This window comes from Trichechus manatus, unplaced genomic scaffold, assembly GCF_000243295.1.
Source record: "Trichechus manatus latirostris isolate Lorelei unplaced genomic scaffold, TriManLat1.0 scaffold00074, whole genome shotgun sequence".
Taxonomy (NCBI): Eukaryota; Metazoa; Chordata; class Mammalia; order Sirenia; family Trichechidae; genus Trichechus; species Trichechus manatus.
The window spans coordinates 8,493,451-8,508,101 of NW_004444010.1; the positions used below are offsets into that span (position 1 = coordinate 8,493,451).

Here is a 14,651-nt window from a genome sequence, read left to right on the forward strand (position 1 = left end):
TTACGGCTAAGAACATGATGACAATAACAACACTACTTATTTTGAAGAATAAAAAACTGAATAGATAAAAATTTCCTGACGACATATAGCAAGATGGATCTAGTCCTGTCCTGGACCAGCCTCTGATGACCACCTTAGATGGTGGTGACGCCATTACCTTGTAGTGTGAGTCTGGAGGTCTCTGTCCCTCCTGGACCTCTCTGTGCCTAATTTTCCTCATCTGCTTCTAATTCTGTCACTCTTCCACTCTCATGTTGGTTTTGACTAAAGTAGGAAACTGGATATATTCAAATAAAGCATCTGCTCTATCTGGGAGATCACATATGTAAAAGAACTCTGAAAGTCTTAAGCATTACATAAACGCAAGAATAAAAAGGATAAAATAGAAAATCTAATGTGAACAATATACTGTGAGAATAAAAAGTAGAATTACATTTCAACTATAAATGCATACCAATTTTTCTTAGTCTTTTATTCTTCAATATCCTCTACAAAATATTTTAAGACTGCCTGGCTTCTGTAATTTAAATATGATAGAAAAACAAAACCTATTTCCTCTGAACTCATTTGATAGCAGCAGTCTAGAATTAAACTACTGATAGTTAACAGCCCCTGTCTTGAGCTCCTGCTGTGTCAGATGGAGTGGACAGAGGATGGCCTGTATGCATAAGTGGGTTTAGCGCTAAACTCTGGAGGACTGGCTCACTTCTCCCCTGAAAAACAGAATTAGCAAGAAGAGACTTAAAATAATCCTAAATCACAGCATAGAACTAAGTCCCACTCTACCTCAAAACTGTAGATATTAAAATATTATCTCTTCATTAAGTGCCTCTACAATAAGGATACTGGCTAACCGTAATATTTACACTTCTGGGGTTGTGTTTCATTTGTTTGTTTTGGTGAGCAGTGCCCAAGTCCTCTAACTTAGTTTGCTTCAATCACCTACTGGAGAAAAGAAGATACTGTCTTACTTAAAAACAAAGTACATTACGTTAAAACACATTTAAGCTGAAGATATATGGTATAAAGTGCTTTGTCAGCCAAATTCTCTGAAGTCTTAAGAGGAAGGGTCAATAATTTTGTATATCCACATATAGAGAAATGTGGTAAAATTTAAGCCTTTACTAGTGGCAAAACAATTTTTGAAATGCTTAAGATAGTTTGTGGTATTCACTCGTAGCTCTACCTGGGCACTCTGCTGAGTTTGTGAGAATGGGTTCTCAAAGAGATGGCCAACAGCAGTTTTTGAAAATTCAGTGAGATTGTTATGTAATATTAAAAATATATATATATATTTTTATCTGTCAAGTTCAAGTTCCAGAATTCCAATTTATTTATTTATTTATTTTGCTCAGACTACAAAAGCTGGGCTCATATAGTTATGCCATATGGACCTCTTTTTAAATTATGTTGTTAGCTGAAGTAGAGGGTTCTAGACTTTGCTCCTCTAATTTTTTATAGTAACTCTCCCTAAGTCTTTTTGATGATTAGGTTCATCAAAATGTGTATGGCTATGATCACTAAGTATTATGCTGCTTATTATTTTAATAACCTCTGTATTCTATGTGGCAAAACAAAAATGAAAAGTTTTACTTTATAAATTCCTGGCAAGCTTTCTGTTTTTCTTCAGTGCAAACATCCTGAAATAGCACAAAGTCATTCAGCTATTCAGAGGATGAAGTCAGTTTATGTAGTGCTTAAAGTAATCCTAGATATTCTGAAATGGAAATAGCCCATGTGAGAGTACAGTCTATTTTTGTCCTTAAGGGCAAGTGATCATCTTCAGTGAGTGAAGATTATTTTTATCTGAAAAGACAGATAAAATATTTTTAGCTTGTCTTACTGCTGAGTTGGAACAGGACCTGGTCTTTTACTGAGGCACATAACCACCTTGTCTTACAGTCTGTGGTAAGTAACTTTTAGGCATTCCTTCATCAATTGCAGCCTCCATCTCAACTGTTTCGAATCTCTCTACTTCTCCCTCAGTACCTGGACCAAAAACAGCTGCTGTAGAAATTTCTTGAAACATTTTCATTTGCTCAGATCCACAGGACTGTGAAATATGATCTGAAATCTGCTGCTGTTTAAGTCTGACAAAATCTTCCTCATTGACTGATGAAACTTGCTTTGGCCTTTCAAAATGTGAAATATCTTGACTGGTTTCATGCTGACTGCAGTTTTGCTTGAAATACTGTTGCCTGGGCAATACGCCATCACCACTGTCTACATTATCTACTAACTGTAGGTCTTCTGGCCGCTCCTCTGAATCTAACAAGGGCTGGGTGGACTCAGATCTTGAGAAGACTTGAACCGGTGGAACCTGGTGTCTGTAGCCGCTGTGTACCACAGTAGAATACTGGACAGTGCTCAAAGTGTTCTGTCCAGATTCATTTTCATCACCGCTAGAAATGCTTGGCCTAGAAGATGACATGCACGAAGACCCTCCAATACCACTGCTGTGTCCTTCAGTACTATTTTTTTCCTTCTTAAAGAGGTCCATTGATTTCAAATCTTCTGGAAAAGGTTTTTTGTCATTTACTTCTATTTCCACAACACTTACATCAGTGAAATTGCCATCTGAATACATTTGATCTTTTGAATTAAAATTATGCTAAGAAAGAGAGAAAATGGATTATTACCTAAAGCATATGTTCATGCCATTTTAGAAACACTTAAGAGATATATATGGCAAATAATCAGTTAAAGCCACAGAGCTAATGCATCTCTGAAACTTCTCAGTAACCTTCAATGGTGCAGATATAATTTATACTACGTCACTAAATCACTGTCATCTACCGGAATTGCAGACATTGTGAAATCAATCTAAGAAGTATGAATCAGGTTGTATTTCCTCAGAACTTCCAAATAATATTTTGATAAACTAATGTCTACAAATAGTTTTTCAAAAATAGAAAATCATTAAACAGTCTAGTATTAATTGGATAGAAAAATATAAAATACATTAAGAAAAACCAAACTTGAATGACGGGTTTTGTAGCAATATAAAAGTACACATTTTAATCTGTTAATGCAATTCAATGATCATTTTGTCATCATTTCCCCCTTTAACATATATTTTAAGTTCAAAGAATTCAGTTTAGGTTTCCTGAAATCATTTTGTATTGGTATTAAAATGGTAGACTATTAAACTTGGTTTTAAAATTCACTCCAAAATACTTCCTTATTATCACAAAGTAGTTTTAGCACTTAAAGTTTTCAATTTTTAAGGTCAACCAAATATTTTTAATGTTTACTGAATAGAATTAGGAATATCAGAACAGATATGCTATGATGATAATAAACCCCTAGAATGTATAGGTATTCTTTTAAATTCTGATTGAAATTCTCATTTGCATACTTTTCTGTTTTCATTTCCTTCTCAATTCAGACTGACAATCTTTCGGGTGAACTATACACACGCACCTAATACACTTATATATTATGAATAATTCTGAAGCATTTTATCTTACCCTTAGAGGTGTGTGAGGTGACCACTGAGCAATATGACTCTTTGAAGGATCTGGAACATTAGGCCAGATATGTTTTTTAATCCTGGAGAGAAAAGGAATATGGCATGTGTAGAACCACATGTAATAAACAATGCAGAGTCTGTTTCTAAATACGTTCACCTAAGAATCTTAAGAATCACACAAATTAATCAAATAAATAAAAATACCTATTGTACCTCAAAGCAAACAAAAAATTACTTTTCTTGTATCCAGTAGAAAAAATGCATAAGGATCTTAATTCATTCATAAAGAAAAACTGTTAACAAGGCTAAAGCTAACAGTATTCAATTAAAAAAAAAATCTCTGAAATCAAATCCTGTAAGAAAAACCACTTTAAGAACCTTAGCCAGACCACAAAATGTATGGCTACACCCCCATCCAACAAAAACAAATAAAAAAAGTTCAATTTCCAGTGAAAAGAATCTAGACAGCAAAATAAGTTTTAACACTGATACAAAATAAAATGTAATAAATTTGATTTTGTATAAGGAAGAAAGACAAATAATAGTAAACATATGCAAATCACTCGGGATATCCATATCATCAAAAACTTATCTAAGGTTCTACTCTGTCATATGGGGTCGTTATGAGCTGAAATTGACTGGACAACACCCAACAACAACTGCAAAGATGGACACATGACATTATGCCTTTGTCAAAACCCACAGGATGGTACAACACAAAGAATGAACCCTAATGGAAACTATGGACTTTAGTTAATAATAACGTGTAAATACTGGTTCATCAGTTGTAATTAATGTACCACACAAATGCACGATGTCAGAAAGAAGAGAAACAGCATGCTGGGGGCAGGCGTGGGGGTGGAGGGGGTGGTAAATGGGAACTCTCTGGTACTCTGCACAATTTTTCTGTAAACCTAAAATTGCTCTAGAAAACAGAGTGTATTTGAAACAAAAACAAAAACAAAAACCTTATTTAAATATGTTTACTTTAATGTGGTTCCTAGCCCAAAGTTAGAAGTCCTAAATGTATAATAAGCGAATCATTTTGAGAATGTTAAGGGCAAATTTAAAGTTAAATAAAAAATAAAAACGAGTAACGAGAACTTGTGCTTCTCGTAATGACAGAGTAAGTTCCTAGCAGACTGACTCTCCGGCAGAAAACAACTATAAAATCTAGACATAATATAAAAAACAATAGTTTTTATAACCTAGATAAAATGGATAAATTCCTTGAAAGACATAAATCACCAAAACAGACTGAAGAAGAAAAAGAAAACTTTGATAGCCCTATATTTATAAAGAAATTGAATTTTTAATTAAAAACTTTCCCACAAAGAAAACTCCAGGCTGAAATGGCTTTACTTGTGAATTCTATCAAACATTTAAAGATGAAATAACACTGATATTACACAAAACTATTTCAGAAAATAGAGGAGGCAACATGTCAATATTCATTTTATGAGGCCAATATAACACTGATTCCAAAACTGGAAAAAGACATCACTCAAAAAGGACAAGCTAGTATCACTGATGAACATAGACACAAAAATCATTAACAAATACGAATACAATGAATCCAGCAATATCCCAGGAATGTAAGGATGGTTTAACATGTGAAAAAAAAAAAATCAATGAAATTCACCATATTCATGGAATAAAGGAGAAAAAAAAAATATGATCATCTCAACAGATGTCAAAAAAGTATTTGACAAAATTCAACACCCATTCACGATAAAAAGCTCTCAACAAAACAGAAATATAACTTTCTCAAGCTACAGCTAACATCTACAGATAACATCATATGTAACAGTGAAAGACTGCTTTCTTCCTAAAATCAGAAACAAGGCAAAGATGTCAGCTTTCACCACTTCTTTTCAACACTGTACTGAACTGGAAGTCCTAGCCAGTGCAATAAGAAAAGCATAAAAATTTGAACTAAAGGCAAAAAAGAACTAAAAAGTATAAAGACTGAAACAACCGTTTTTACTTGCAGGCAGCATAAACATGTATGTAGAAAACCTAAGGAATCCAAAAAAGTTACTATTATTAGTAAGTGAAATTAACAAGGTCTCAGGATACAAGATCAATACATTAAAAAGATCAATTGCATTGCTGTATACTAACAATGAGAATTAGAAAATAAAATTTAAAAACATCACTTATAATAATTAAAAAAAAAAAAAAAAAACCAAACTGGTTGTTGTTGAGTTGATTCCAACTCATAGTGACCCTTTAAGACAGAGCAGAACTGCTCCATAGGGTTTCCAAGCAGCAGCTGGTGGGTTTGAACTGCTGACCTTTTGGTTAGCAGCCAAGCTCTTAACCACTGTGTCACCAGGGATCCCCATTCATAGTAGCATTGAAAAATACTTAGGAATAAGTTAAACAAAAGATGTGCAAGCCCAGTCCACCGAAAAGTAAAAACCACTGTGAAAAGAAATTAAACATTTTTGTGTTTCTAAAGTCACAGTTAAAAAACCAAAAAGGTAAGCTACAGACTGGGAGAAAAATTTGAAAAATATTTGACAAAAATTTTGTAATCAGAACATATAAAGAATGCTTACAGCTCAGTATTAACAAGACAACCCAATTTAAAAATGGGCAAAAGATTTCAATAGACACTTCACAAAAGAAGATATGTAAGTAGCACATGAAAAGATGTGCTTAATTGTGCTCATGAGGAAGCTGTACATAGATTAAGCGGCAGTCGTTCAAACAGAACAATGGGATACTGCGTGATTTAAAGTCAGGAAAGGTATGCGTCAGGGTTGTATCCTTTCACCGTATCTATTCAATCGTATGCTGAGCAAATAATCTGAGAAACTGGACTATATGAACAAGAACGGGGCATCAGGATTGGAGGAAGACTCACTAACAACCTGCAATACGCAGATGACACAACTTTGCTTTCTGAAAGTGAAGAGGACTTAAAGCACTTACTGATGAAGATCAAAGACCATAGCCTTCAGTATGGATTACATCTCAACATAAAGAAAACAAAAATCCCCACGACTGGACCAATAAGCAACATCATCAAAAACAGAGAAAAGACTGACGTTTTCAAGGATTTCATTTTACTCGGATCCACAATCAACACTCATGAAAGCAGCAGTCAAGAAATCAAAAGACTCATTGCATGGGGCAAATCTGCTGCAAAAGAACCCTTTAAAGTGTTGAAAAGCAAAGATGTCACCTTGAAGACTAAGGTGTGCCTGACCCAAGCCCTGGTGTTTTCAACTGCCTCATATGCATGTGAAAGCTGGACGTTGAATATGGAAGACCAAAGAATTGACGCCTTTGAATTGTGGTGCTGGAGAAGAATATTGAATATACCACAGTCTGCCAAAAGAACAAATCTGTCTTGGAAGATGTACAACCAGAATGCTCCTTAGAAGCAAGAGTGGCAAGACTATGTCTCACATATTTTGGAAGCGTTATCAGGAAGGATCAGTCCCTGGAGAAAGACATCATGCTTGCTAAAGTGAGAGGAAGACCCTTAACAAGAAGGACTGACACAGTGGCTGCAACAATGAGCTTAAGCATAACCACGATTGTGAGAATGGTGCAGGACCGGGCAGTGTTTTATTCTGTTGTGCATAGGGTTGCTACGAATTGGAATCAACTTGACAGCACCTAACAACAGTAACACATGAAAAGATCCCTTTCACTAGTTATCAGGGAAATGCAAATTTAAACCACAATAAGAGAGCACTACACATCAGCTAAAAAGTGGATATATGCAATTCTCATACATTGCTGGTGGGAATGCAAAATGGTCAAGCCATTTTGAGCAACAGTATGGCAGTATCTTAATAAGTTAAACATATACTTAACATACACTTAATACCTAGGAGGAGAAATCTCACTACTACGTATTTATGCAAGATAAATGAAAACATATGATCAAACCAAGATTGGTACGTTAATATTCACAGCAGCATTACTCATAAAAACCACAATTTAGAGACAAGCTAAACTTCTATCAACAGATAAACAAATTTTGATATACCTGTACTGTGAACTACTACTCAGCAATAAAAAGGAGAAAATATTAGTATATACAACAATATAGATATTCAAAAACGTTATGCTAGATGAAAGATTTTTAATTCCATTTATATGAAATTATAGGAAAAGAAAAACTATAGTTACAGTAGTCAGATCACTGATTGACTGGAGCAAACATCTGTATACAATTACCAAAATTCATGAAATTACACACTTAAAATGGATGAATTTTATTACATGTAAATTATACCTCAATAAAGCTGAAAAAACACAAATATATGAATAAGAGTACTTACAGGTCTCGCTTATTAAAGCAGAATAATACTCCCAAAAGAGTTGTCAATAGGAATGCTAAGCAAACAGGCACAACTATGGCTTCAATTTCTCCTTGAGCTAAAAAACAGAAAGCGGTGAGATAAGAAATAATTGTTGACACATACGCTAAAGAGAAATAATACAACTTCCCTACCAGATTACTACAGAAAAGATGAAATGCCATCTTTTTTTCTCCCCCCTCCCCTCTCTTCTTGGTAAACCTCATCCTAGCCATTTATGCCTTACACAGTCGCTACCTACATAGTAAGCATAAAATAAATGTTGGTTGGGAGAATAAAATTAGTTCTGCTTACTGGAGAGATAATCTAACTGGTAATTTAGAGCTTCCAAACCTAACCATTGATTACACCTATGATGTGTACTCAGTGGAATCTTAGCAAAAGCTTATCTCTGAGTTCTAACACTCACTAATTGACAAAACTGTATCAGAACAAATGAGAACCAGGCATAACTGGAAAAGCTGTGAAACAATCTTTTTTTTTTTTTTTAATTTTATTTATTTCCTTGTCGTTGAGAATATACACAGCAAAACATACACCAATAGTTTCTACATTTACAATTCACTGATATTGATTACATGCTCTGAGTTGTGCAACCATTCTCACTCTCTTTTTCTGAGCAGTTTCTCCTCCATTAACTCACTGCCCCCTAAGGTTCCTATCTTATCTTCTGAGTTGCTGTTGTCAATTTGATCCCATATAGATAGATCTTGAAAGAGCACAATGCTAAAGGCAGACATTCTTTACTAGTTAAGCTAAACTATTGTTTGGTTTTAAGAAGACTTCAGGGATATTTTTGGTTTAATGTTTAAAGATCATCTCAGGGCAATAGTTTCAGGAGTTCATCCAGTGTCCATAAAGTCTGGAGTCCGTGAAAATTTGGAATTCTGTTCTGCGTTTTTCCCCTTTCAATCAGGATTCTGCTATAGAATCTTTGGTCAAAATGTTCAGTAATGGTAGCTGGGTACCATCCAGTTCTGGTCTCAAGGCAAAGGCGGCAGTTATTCATGGAGGCAATTAACTACACATTCTATATCCTCCTCCTGTTCCTGACTCTCCTTCTTCTGTTGCTCCAGGTGAATAGAGACCAATTGCCTAGTTCAAGAAAAAAAAAAAAAGGAAAAGAAGACAGATCAAATTTCACTATTCCTTACCAAACTTTGGAGTAGTAAAAGTGAAATCAGGACCGTACATTCCACCTTCATCTGTGTATGCTGCCATTCGTACCATGTACAACGTGTCACTAGTCAAAGAGGACAGCGTATATTCTGTGTGGGAAGAATCCACATTCACGGCTGGAAGAAATCAGTAAGTGGGCTTTAGTCGACCACTCAATGTTTTGCTTTATCTGGACTATATTTAGAATTATACAAGTATTAAAAAGGAATAAAAATATTTTACCAAAAACCAACTTTCACAGCCCTAAAATAATGTTTTTCTCTTATAAGCATGAAACAATATTTCTTTAGTAGGACTATGAAAGCAATCATAAGGCATATTCTCAGGCGACTCTTTTCTGAGGATAATATACTAAGAAGCATAACATAAAAAGGAGAGATTTAAACTAGTATTTACAAGTTTGAAAAAAAATCTGACTCTGAATAACTGATACGGTTTTATTACCGGTTTCATTTCCAAAAGCAGTTTTATAAAGTATAGTATAATTTCTGATAAATCCATTTTGAACATCAACAGGGAGTTGGTCCCACTCTAAGACAGCTTCATTCTTCCCCACTTTTTTTGTCCGAACAGTAGGTCCTTTTGAAGGTGCTGTAACAGAATAAATGTATTTGCTAACTGAAAATCGTCAGAATTTAGTAAATCATTAGATTTAAGTAAAATTTCCTCATCATAAAATTACTGAACATAATAATAATACATATCCTTATGTAAAACTGATAAAATGTCTTTGTTAACAGAAAATGCTTAACATTTTTCAAACACAGTAAGTTTGGACTTACCAGCTTGTTTAAGGTATGCTCTTACAGACTCAGGGCTTCCTGGTCCATCAGCATATACTGGAGTAACTGTTATCAAATAGCATTTGCTCTCCATTAGGTTGCCTAAAGTAAGAATAGTAGATTAAGCATTTTTTTCTATAATGAAAAAGTCATATTTGTTCCATTACTGATTTTTATAATTTCCTGACCATAATTTTTCTTTCTACTATAACAGCAGTTTTCTAAGTAAGCATTGCCTTTTTTGTACTGGATTCAAACTCAATGGAGTAAAACTGTTTATAAAATTATAAATAAAACTAACAGGTTACTTTTACTGCCAATACAGTGAATAAAAGAAAAATATATATAATTAATACAAGTAATTACTGCAATTATAGTCACGGTTTACATTCATCAGGTTATAAAACACTGATCTCAAAATTATCCTGGGCCTTATAACTTTTTGTGTATCTTACCTGATTATCTGGGAATTGCTTAATAAGCAAGTTGCCACTAATAAGACCTAGGAAAAGCACTCATGGCCCTGATTTGTAAGGTAACTGGGGAAAAAAAAAATTAGTGCTATTTCCCCCAGAAAGGCGGGAGGGTAGCACTGGAAAACTACCACTTGTCTGTCAGTTTGTCATACTGGGGTGGCTTATGTGTTGCTGTGATCCTGGAAGCTATGCCACGGGTATTTCAATACCAGCAGGGTCACCAATGGTCACAGCAACGATTGTGAGGATGGCACAGAACAGGGCAACACTTCATTTTGTTGTACATGGGGTTGCTATGAATCGGAGTTGACTTGACAGCACCAAACAACAACCACCCCCTAAAAAAATCATCAAAATATCTGTAATTCCTCCGAATTAATCTATCCTTTCAGCATACAACAGCAAAATATTCCTTCTTTTTATACATTTTATTTATCTGTCTGTATCAGAAAGGAGCCCTAGTGGCACAGTGGTTAAAGCATTCAGTTGCGAACCAAAAGGTCAGTGGTTTGAACCCACCAGCAATTCTGCAGGAGAAAGATGTGGCAGTCTGCTCCCTTAAAGGTTTACAGCCTTGGAAACCCTATGGGGCACTTCCATTCTGTCGTATAGGGCTGTTACGAGTCGGAATCGACTCAGTGCAGTGGGTTTGGTTTTGGTTTGGTCTACATCAGGAAATAAGGTGAAAATAAACACCATACTAATGTTTATACAGTAAAACCTGTGAGAACCAGAACTCTACAAGACTGCCTTGTTATTCCTGGTGTTGCATGTTTTCCACCTTTGATAGGGTGCAGTCGTATCACTTTTCTATTGCTTGTTTTAGTGGAAAATATTTGAGTTTTCCTTCTCTGACAGACTTCCGCCTTCCACAGTTTCCAGTTTTCACAGGTTTTACTGTACCTTCAACAAAAACTCACTTTTCCGTAACCATTATTCATGGTTATATGTGCCTTTGTATTCTTCAACAGAGTAATTTTACCTTCTCTTGATTATTTACTATCATAAGGATGAGAAATTTTTATATTCTGCTGTAAAAATGATGCTATCAGGGCTACTGAGGTACATGGGGTCACCTGCCCCAACCTTAATGTCTCCAGAACTTATATTATGCTTTTTAAAAAACATTGGCTTTGCCAAACATTTAATTTGGTAAGGCTGTGAAACTAGACAACCAAGCTTATTAAAATTGCATATTAAATAATAGGTTAATGAGGGTCACACGGTCTCTTTTATGAATAAAGCTCACAAACTTTACGGCAGGTATGTCTCTCCTTAGAAGTTTTTTTTCTGAGTAATCGTATTATTCACAGCTGAATTCTTATGTCATTATTTCTCGTTATTAAAAAAGCATACAAGTTGATTGTTTCTGTTTCCTCTTTAAAGTTGTTAATATCATTTTGAAAGCCACTTAATAAGTAGTACCTTAAAACACAGAGCAATCCGCTTTGGGGCTCTATAACATCATTGCAGCCCTGGTGGTGCAGTGGTTAAGAGCCTGGCTGCTAACCAAAACGTCAGGTTTCAACCCACCAGCCACTCCTTGGAAAGCCTATGTGGCAGCTGTTCTACTCTGTCCTACAGGGTTGCTATGAGTTGGAACTGACATCATTACTTTCTGTCCTAGCACTTCCAGTTAAAAGACTTAAGGAAGTCTGAGCTCTAGTTCTGCTTCCCCTATTCAATAGCTATAAGAAGTTAAACAAGTCATTCAGGGACTCTAGGAAAATATTTTCTCACCTGAAGAATGAGAAAGCTAAATCAGATACAAAGACATACAACTAGTTAGCGACAGAAGCTGGACGATCTTTTATTTCTCTATTACTTTACAGTTTGTGAGCATTCCTTTGAAGATCAAAACAATATTTAAGTATAAAATGAAGATGGCATTAGCCCCATTATATCCATGAAGAGACCCTGCAGTTCAGCAAGGTTAAGTGTGACTTGCTGAGAATCATACATCTAATAACTAACTAGAGGTGCTATGATAAATTGAAGTCTTTTCAATGGACCACAATATCTACAAACCAGAAAAGGATACGTAAAAGAAAAATCTCCCTAAACAGAAAAACGATATCAACTTAATGCTTTTAGCTAGGTTTACCTCTTAAATAGGTGAGATGTACAGTACCATCTTCTTGTTGCCAGTCTGGGATACAGGGTGATTTATCTGATAACACACACCACTCAAGTATGTATTTATTTACAGATTCAGTAGGAGCAGTCCATTCTACCCAAAGCTTATTATCTTTGGGGAATGCTTTAAGATCCATTACAGGGTGAGCAGCTTTAAAAAAAGTTTAAAAAATAGTAATAAACATTTAAAAATCTGAAATTTTGACATTTTATAGTCATTTTCATAACCATGTGACTGATCTTGCTATCAATTTTTATAACATATAATATTAATATGTATGTCCATGAATGAAAATATTATAATTTTCATATAAGAAAGGCAGTTAATTTATTTCCACTATTTATTCCTGTTGTCTCAAAATTCTCCAAATGTTTTGTGTACGTAAGTCTGTAATTGCAAACTTTTCTTCTTTAAAAGCTACAGAATAAACAATATATTTAAGTCATGTGAATATAAAGTTCTCAAAACTTCTATATTTTTTAAAAACCAGATAAGTAATCAGAAAACTGCTAAAAGGAATTAAGCATCTTACTGCAAGATTTAAGTGAGCCACATAGTGATGGAACAGATTATTTGGCTGCTAACTGATTTCCGAAAATATGATTATCTCTGATGCTGAGGAACAGTCTTAGACTACTCGTTTTTTTTGCTGGAGCCCTGCCTATTCCTAAGTACCCTCATTCCACCACTGAGCCAGGCTCCCTCACAGACACAAACCTCGGAAGTCACAGGCAGGGATAGTTAAAACAGATGCATCCGATCTGCCAACCAGATTTCTTGCTGTCAGAGTTGCTATATAGCGATCATTTGTGAGGTTTACTGTCAGTTTTGTGTCATTAACTCTGTAATTTTGAAAGTGAGATTTCCATCTTGTAAGAGTCACTTCATAATCCAAGATTTTTCCATTGGCTTCAAAAGGAGGCAATGTCTGTAATAAAACAGCTTATTTTAAAAAATTATTTCATTAATCTTGAATAAAGTTAACTAGTTTTTCTTTGTTTTTTCACTAAGAATTGTCACCAACTGTGTCAAATCTCTAGGTATTTAATTGGAAGGGACTGGCAACTTCATTTTGAACTGGGTACTAAAGTAAAAGTACTACATACTGATCAGCTGAAAGAGGGGAAGGAATATCATTCTGGTAGCGTTTAGTTCTTATGTGTTATATATGATTCTGCACTGTGGCTATGTGTACCTAAATTATTTTATATCTTTATTGAGTATTTCTCTCTACCTTCTTAGTATGATCTACTTATAACACATGTATGAAGTTATGTAACAATTTTATATTTCCTATTATCAGCACACATTTTGTTCTTTATGTCTAAAAGAGTGATTACCCAAAACTTCTTTTCTATGAGGCACTCTGGAAAAATCAGTAAAGTACAAAAAACATATTTCTTACACAACTTACACTTTCCTAAAACTGCTGAAATACCTATGAGGTATTACCTATAGTTTATGAACCTGATTTCTATATAGTATATATAAAGGTTTGTGCTTCTATTTAATTAATAAACATAGTTAACAAGAGCTTTGCTGATACTAAAATGAATAAAAATTTAAGTTTTTGGGGAAAAAAAAGACTCCACTCATAATACCATAAACAAAGGTATTATAAAAGAATATAAACATATAATTTTTTCCTTACCTTCCATATGAGTTTTACAGGTCTATAGCCATGAGTATGGGATGGATCTATCTTGTACCAGAAACTTGGTTCCTTGGATGGTCCTAACAAGAAAAAAAGAAAAAAACTTTTTGAAATAAAATTTTTTAACAGTAAAATAAATTCCTATAAGTTATTCTCTTACTATTCTTGCCTTTCAATTGCAGTGGTATCTCTAACTCTTTATATCAGCATTTTCCCATCCCAGCATGTTATGCCTGGGTCTTCCTTTAGTCAGGATAATAGTTTGATGGTTTACATTGTATTAGAACTCTTTCCTAACCTCAAAATTCATAAACGTACAAATATATCCTAAGCAATAACCACAATATGCATCATTTCCTTGGGCTAAAAAATCAAATTGACAAATCATTTAAATAAATGCTGAAAGCCCCCAAATATATATAATATGTGAGAATATAAAACAAATTAAGATAAATGCAGTAAATACTTAAGTTTATTGCTTTATATTGGGATGCTTGAGGACAGAAAACCAAATCCACTGCAGTCGAGTCAATTCCGATCATAGTGACCCTACAGAATACAACAGAAGTGCCCCACAGGGTTTCCAAGGCTGTAAGTCTTTATGGGAG

The 14,651-nt window shown here is 34.6% G+C and overlaps 1 protein-coding gene across 3 annotated transcripts in view; it reads right to left on the reverse strand.

Moving 5' to 3' along the window:
• Nucleotides 1-229: 229 nt before the first annotated feature.
• Nucleotides 230-14,651, reverse strand: part of IL6ST (interleukin 6 cytokine family signal transducer) — a 40,936-nt gene continuing 26,514 nt past the window's right edge. For all 3 annotated transcript variants that reach the window (XM_023734981.1, XM_023734980.1, XM_004380477.2), the window contains 9 exons: nucleotides 14,041-14,123; nucleotides 13,107-13,317; nucleotides 12,357-12,539; nucleotides 9,777-9,878; nucleotides 9,439-9,585; nucleotides 8,970-9,110; nucleotides 7,777-7,873; nucleotides 3,471-3,552; nucleotides 230-2,611 (listed from right to left, as the gene is read on the reverse strand). In XM_023734981.1, coding sequence (XP_023590749.1) covers nucleotides 1,871-2,611; nucleotides 3,471-3,552; nucleotides 7,777-7,873; nucleotides 8,970-9,110; nucleotides 9,439-9,585; nucleotides 9,777-9,878; nucleotides 12,357-12,539; nucleotides 13,107-13,317; nucleotides 14,041-14,123 — 1,787 coding nt within the window. In that variant the 3' untranslated portion in view covers nucleotides 230-1,870. The remainder of the gene's footprint in view (nucleotides 2,612-3,470; nucleotides 3,553-7,776; nucleotides 7,874-8,969; nucleotides 9,111-9,438; nucleotides 9,586-9,776; nucleotides 9,879-12,356; nucleotides 12,540-13,106; nucleotides 13,318-14,040; nucleotides 14,124-14,651) is intronic.